This window comes from Panicum virgatum, chromosome 4N (genome assembly GCF_016808335.1).
Source record: "Panicum virgatum strain AP13 chromosome 4N, P.virgatum_v5, whole genome shotgun sequence".
Classification (NCBI taxonomy): Eukaryota; Viridiplantae; Streptophyta; class Magnoliopsida; order Poales; family Poaceae; genus Panicum; species Panicum virgatum.
The window spans coordinates 12248962-12255030 of NC_053148.1; the positions used below are offsets into that span (position 1 = coordinate 12248962).

Here is a 6069-nt window from a genome sequence, read left to right on the forward strand (position 1 = left end):
ATGGATCTTCATCCTTTTTTTATAGTCTCTATATCTGACATGTAGATTCATCAAAATATGGATCTCCATCACTTTGTTCAAACATCGAAACCAGAGACATGTTGACCACCTGTGAAAGGTATGGTGATCTAATATCGATAATAAATTATTTCAATTTTTTAAATTTTATATCGTAATATAGGTTAAGATAAATCTTTTAGTAAAATTTTGATGAAGCAGAACGTGATGTTTTTAAATGAAATGGCATAAACACAAACGGGACAGAGAGACCAGGGCACAGCCCCAGTCGGGGTCCAGCCCAACCCGGCCCGTATGTCCACGCATGAACCATAGAACCCTAACTCTCCCATCCACAGCTCCCGAGCGAGCGCGGCGCAGCAATCCAGCGCGCGGGCGGCGGCGTCTGGGGCTTCGGGTGGCGGCTCGGTGCTCGGGGCAGTCTGACGCGGCGACAGGCTCAACGCCGCAGCTAACTCGTAGCCGGCAGAGGTTAATAAATTCCTCATCCCCAAATCCCCATTGTTAATTTGTTTTGACCGGGAAACTTAGAATCGAAAACCACATATCTTACCCCTGCGAATTTTCTTCATTTGCACAGCATTAGATCAGTCCACGCTCTTTCAATCTTGTCACAACATGCGAAACTTCTTGATATCCAATGTTGTCCCTGCTACCACTAACACACAAATCTGGGATTTGTTATTCAGTGATTCCTTTTTTGTACATCGCTTGTCAATTAATCTGCGTCACCAATCTTTGCTTCGGTGTCTTTAATCGGTGCTGTCCAGAGTGTTGCCAATGTGAGGGTGTCATGACTGCTTCACCGTCAAGACAAGAGAAGGCAACGCCGGCTACGATTACCCGTTCTAGTTGAGCTTACATATTTTTGTAATCAAGTCGCTGACCGGTGGGTCCAGCTGATTGTAACCCGCACTGGGGATAAGAACGAGCGGGCGGAACTGCGAACATTATTCCGTTTCTGAAAAAGTAAAACACGCTCACAGGGTCAGGGTCCTCGCCCTCCTGGAGTTCGATCGATCCATCTTGTATCTCTCACATCGGTGGCGATTGCCGGTGGTCACGAGTGTGACAGAGGGCCAATTGCCCATGCCTCTTCTCTAACTCAACTCTATGCCCTCAAATAAAACAGTTGATTAATTGACCAGGAAGGAAATGTGAGGTAGAAAATAATTAGCAAAGAGTTAAATTGTTCACGGTGTGGGAGTCTCTTTTTTCTGCTGTAGTTGGACATTATGCTGCAGCAAAGGAGCATGACTTTTGTGGGTTCCTGACTTCCTGTGGTAGTGTGGTGAGGATTGTTCAGCAGATGCAGTTCTAGATCGAGTGTTGGTTGGTTGCCTTTGAATTACATTACCCTGGTTTGGTATAGAAGCCAATTATCGTGGTCATAGAGGGTGAAATATATCACTGGTTAGTTGCCATTTCAGACTAAACGTGGTTTTCAGACAATTCAGTGCTCCTATACGTCTTGCTTTCCAAGCTTCTGAGTGTGAAGGGTCTGCTTTTGTTTTGTTGCCTGGTCTCTGAAGTGTGGCTCTAGGCCTCTAGCATGCTGAATAACTTGTGGTGAATTTCCTCGTGCTGCATTTACCAACATGACTACTCTCGCTGTTGTATACATGTCTGGCATTTTCTATTGGTATCAATAGCTTTATGTGTAGACCCTTTTGCTTGATGCATGTCAATTCACAATGCCTATCTTCCTGATAGAATGCTAAAAACAATGGCCTAAACCTATGTATAGTGGGTAAGACAGAAGAAAAGATTGATCTGCATGCTGTTGAGGTTGGCAAGAAAAAGATGGAAAGAGGTGCAGAATCAAGCCCCATGCTGCCTGCTCAAACTATGACCGAGAGGAATTTGAAATCTTACCAGGTAAGTAAACTGAAATTTCTACTGCCCACTCTGTGATCCTTGAAGCAATCTTAAAATTTATATTTGTCTCATCAGAAGTAATAAAATTAAACATTCTTGCTAATATTTTCAGGAAATGAGTGGTGCTAATAGAGAATCGGGAATGGGCCAAGGGAATGAATCAGCAAATGGAGAATCTTATGGCCTTGTGGCATCTCCTATGAATAAGGTCAGCTGATCTCCAAATAGAAAATAACAAAACTCACCAGTCTTTAGATGTAGTTATTGTGAACCTAGAAAATTGACCTTTTGTGATTTATCAAGATAATAATGAGGGAATCCATATTCTGATGATATTTTGTACTGCTGAACATAAGGAAAATAAAAATGGATTTGCAACTATCTTATTTAACCTGACATTGCAGGTCCGTGAAGCACGGAAAGAAGCAGACTTGACAATAGTAGAAATGGAGGTATGTGAAGGAATGTGCACATCTTCCATGTATATTTTTGTATTTTTCCAGATAATGCATTGAATCGTACCATTTATTTCACCAAATTGTTCCCTTCCATTTAATAACAAAGACATTGCAGCATAGGAACCTATTCAGATGTTAAATCATTTTCATTTGAATAAAACACTACAGAAGTTTTAAATTACCAAAAACTTGATATTTTGATATATACAGAATACAAGCAGAGGGGACACAGATTTGGAAGAAAGATATGGAATCATGCTTGCTCCTGAACATGAGGTTAGAGAACATGGAAATCTTACAACTCAAGAAAGCTTGCAGGTATGATCTAAATATTTATTGCCACATAGTTTACAAGACCAAAAAAGTTGTATGAAATAAATATTAAAGACTAAATTTCAGTGGTGTTGCATTTCAACAGTCACCTATTTTCCTATGGAATGATACCGAAATAAACAGGCAATCAGAAATACAGGTCCCGGGAGCTGGAGAGACATTTGTTCAGGTATGTATATGCTAAAATTCTGTTGCATGGTTAAAACTGTTGAACATTACTTTTCTTAGGAAGGTATAAACATTTTTTTTAAACTCCAGGAGCTGGGCCAAGAGAATGGGAATGTCATCCTAAATGAAGGAGATGAAGACCTCAATGAATGCCAAAAAGATCAAGCTGAAGCAGAAGCTGATGGTGATGAAGACTATATGTTTCCAAGTCCCGAAGAAATGGAGAAGGCTAGGCCTCCAGAGGTTGGCATGATATTTTCCACACTACAAGATGCTCATCGTTTTATCAGTGTCTATGGGCAAGTTACTGGATTCGCTGTGATTAAAGGAACGAATTACAAGCACAAGAAGATAACATTTGTGTGCAACAAAAGTAGGAAAGCAAGAGAGAATGATACAAGACAGAGGAAGCGGAGAAGAGATGCCATTGAACACACTCAATGTCGCATGAAGATGACTGTGAAACTTGTTGCTGACAGATGGGAGGTTACAGCAGCTATGAATGAGCATAACCACCCACTTTGGTGTTCGCCCTTATTGACCAGATTTTTCATGAGCCACAAGGACATGTCTGATGAAGAGAGACACTTCTCAAGAATATTGCAGGAAAGCAGAATTAAGCCGGCAATGATAATGGAAATTTTCAGGAAATTACAGGGGAGATTCAAGAATGTACCTGTCAGGAAAGTGGATGTCAACAACTTGAAACAGTCTGACAGACTGATGAAGACTAGGAATACAGATATTGGATGCACACTAGAGCATGTGAGAAGATTGCAAAAGGAGCAACCTGGGTTCTACTACACTATGAAGACTGATGAAGATTGCACTATAAGAAGTATCTTTTGGACAGATGCACGAGCTAGACTTGGTTATGCTTTATATGGAGATTTCATTCATTTTAATACAACTTATAGGACCAATGCATACCACATGCCATTTGCGTCACTAATTGGAATTAATGGGCATGGTAAGCCAACTGTATTTGGTTGGGCTTTGCTTGAAAATGGTGAGGCAGAGACATTCTCTTGGTTATTCAGGACGTTCTTGGATGTCATGGATGGCAAGAAACCAAGTATTATAATTACACATCAGGATTCAGCTATACAGAAATCAATTGCAGAGGTATTCCCTACAGTTTTTCATCGGTTCAGCATGTGGCATGTGGTGAAGGAAGCTGCAGCTGAAGTTGGAGGTTTTATGGTTAACAGACCTGGAATGGAAGCTGAGCTGACACGTCTTATTACAAATTCTTTAACTACTGAAGCATTTGAGAATGGTTGGAAAGGAATGCTTCAGAAATATACTGCAGAATTGAATGAACACTTGAAGCACATGTATTGGACAAGGTCTATGTGGGTGCCAGTTTACTTCAAACATGTATTTTTCCCATTTATACGTTCCTTTGGACACTGTGAGAGCACACATTCAATTTTCAAGGACTGTGTTCTGCAAGAGGATACCATAGAAACCTTCATCAGTCAGTATAACATTTTCCAAGAGGAGGCTGTTAGCATTGATAGATTTGAGTCAACTCTGCAAAAGCCAATATACTGTACTAGACAACTAATAGAAAGGCGTGCGGCAGAAATTTACACAATGGGGCTGTTCTCCAAATTTCAGAAAGAGCTACTTGATGCATCAGCTTTCAATGTTTTCGAAAATGAGAAGGACAGAATCTATACAGTGCAGAGAGTCGTGGACTATGAGGATGCTGAATTTCCCAATGATTCCTTCACTATTGAAGTTGACATGAAAAATAAGACATTTAACTGCATATGTTCAAAGTTTGAGCGAGATGGAATACTTTGTTGCCATGTTCTTAGGCTCTTCACCCAGTTTGGAATTAACGAGATACCTGAACACTACATCAAGCAGAGGTGGACAAAGAACAGGGAGCAGGAGTTACAAAAACTTTGCATAGAAAAGACAGGATCAACGGCTTCACAAAATTCCCTGAGATATGCTATGCTTATGAATAGGATGGCCGAAACTTGTGCTTCTGTAAGCAAGGATCCAAATAAAAGTCAAATATTCTTGGAAGAGCTTGAAAGGATCCAGCAGAAGATGTCAAGCATGGCATAGCTCGCTGAGGGCACGGGTGAAAGAACTACACAAGAAGACGAATGGAGGCAACGCAAATGAATAGTGAGGAAAAGAGGGAGCACAAGAGATCGTGTGCATGCATGATCAGTACAAGAAGTACTGTAGTTTGTTTTATTAGCTGGTTTGTTTAGGGGACAACGGACAAGTCATTATTTTGTGACTTTTTATTAGATGGCAAGCCATTAGTTTGAGATAAATTTTTTTTGAAAAACTAGATATTAGTAGTTTTGGGATTAATGTAATGACATATCACTGCTTATGCGGTACTTTATTGGATATGCTAGTTCCAAGCTGGCATATCAGGTCACGGCTTGGTTGAAGGTTGGATGAATTTGGCAAGAAACCAACCGGGCATTTTCTTTCTATACACCTATGATTTTTATATTCTTTAAAAATACAAAACCACTAAAAGAGCCAAACTTATCCAGTTTCGACAGTTGGATGACTCTTGTTATCTGGTTTTGTAGTTGAATGTTAAAAAATCAGACTTTTTTGACAGTTGTATATAAACTGGACTTTTACTTTCTTTAAAATACTTGTATTATGCTATTGATGTCAAGCCTGCCATCTCCACTTCCTGCCTCTATATACTATACTATCGGGTTTCTTAAAACCTGCTGGCTCCTGCTCGCACCACCGCAATTCACGGAGCTGCTCAGCGCTCCAGAGCTTGCCACGGCAAACTTGAACTAGCACTGCAACAGAGGCTGGCTATTGCTCACACCACCGCAATTCACAGAGCTGCTCAGCCCTCCAGAGCTTGCCACGGAAAACTTGAACTAGCACCCGCAATAGAGGCAAACGAGAACTAGCACCCGTGAGAGCACATCCAGTGTACTATGCGGGGGTCCACCTTATCTCTTCTCCTCCTCACATGCATCCCTTACCGTGTGATGTATATATCAAACAAAAATTGCTTTATTTCACAAACTAATTATTCAAAATAAATTTCGATTGCACCATTGTATTTTTTCTATTGAGATCTTCAAAATAAGATCTCACTTGACTATATTTAGATAACATTTTTTATAATATATTTTTATTTATTGTAAAACAATTTTTATCCTACACTAGAGTTTTCCCATAGTATGGTGTCATTTCCCTAGCG

General features: G+C 40.3%; 1 protein-coding gene across 5 annotated transcripts; it reads left to right on the forward strand.

Moving 5' to 3' along the window:
* Nucleotides 1–262: 262 nt before the first annotated feature.
* On the forward strand, nucleotides 263–5328 carry LOC120669572 (protein FAR1-RELATED SEQUENCE 9-like). Of its 5 annotated transcripts, XR_005672705.1 has the most exons (8): nucleotides 271–489; nucleotides 1766–1896; nucleotides 2009–2104; nucleotides 2301–2348; nucleotides 2565–2672; nucleotides 2773–2856; nucleotides 2946–5007; nucleotides 5056–5328. XR_005672705.1 is itself a non-coding variant. In XM_039949359.1 (7 exons), exons 2-7 carry the CDS (start codon nucleotides 1822–1824, stop codon nucleotides 4938–4940), a joined length of 2406 nt encoding a protein of 801 aa, XP_039805293.1. In that variant the 5' UTR covers nucleotides 263–489; nucleotides 1766–1821; the 3' UTR covers nucleotides 4941–5328. The 5 variants fall into 5 exon arrangements, 4 of the variants coding, with proteins under 4 accessions (XP_039805293.1, XP_039805295.1, XP_039805294.1 ...); XM_039949359.1 differs by having other exon boundaries at nucleotides 263–489; nucleotides 2946–5328; XM_039949358.1 differs by having other exon boundaries at nucleotides 1732–1896; nucleotides 2946–5328.
* Nucleotides 5329–6069: the final 741 nt, after the last annotated feature.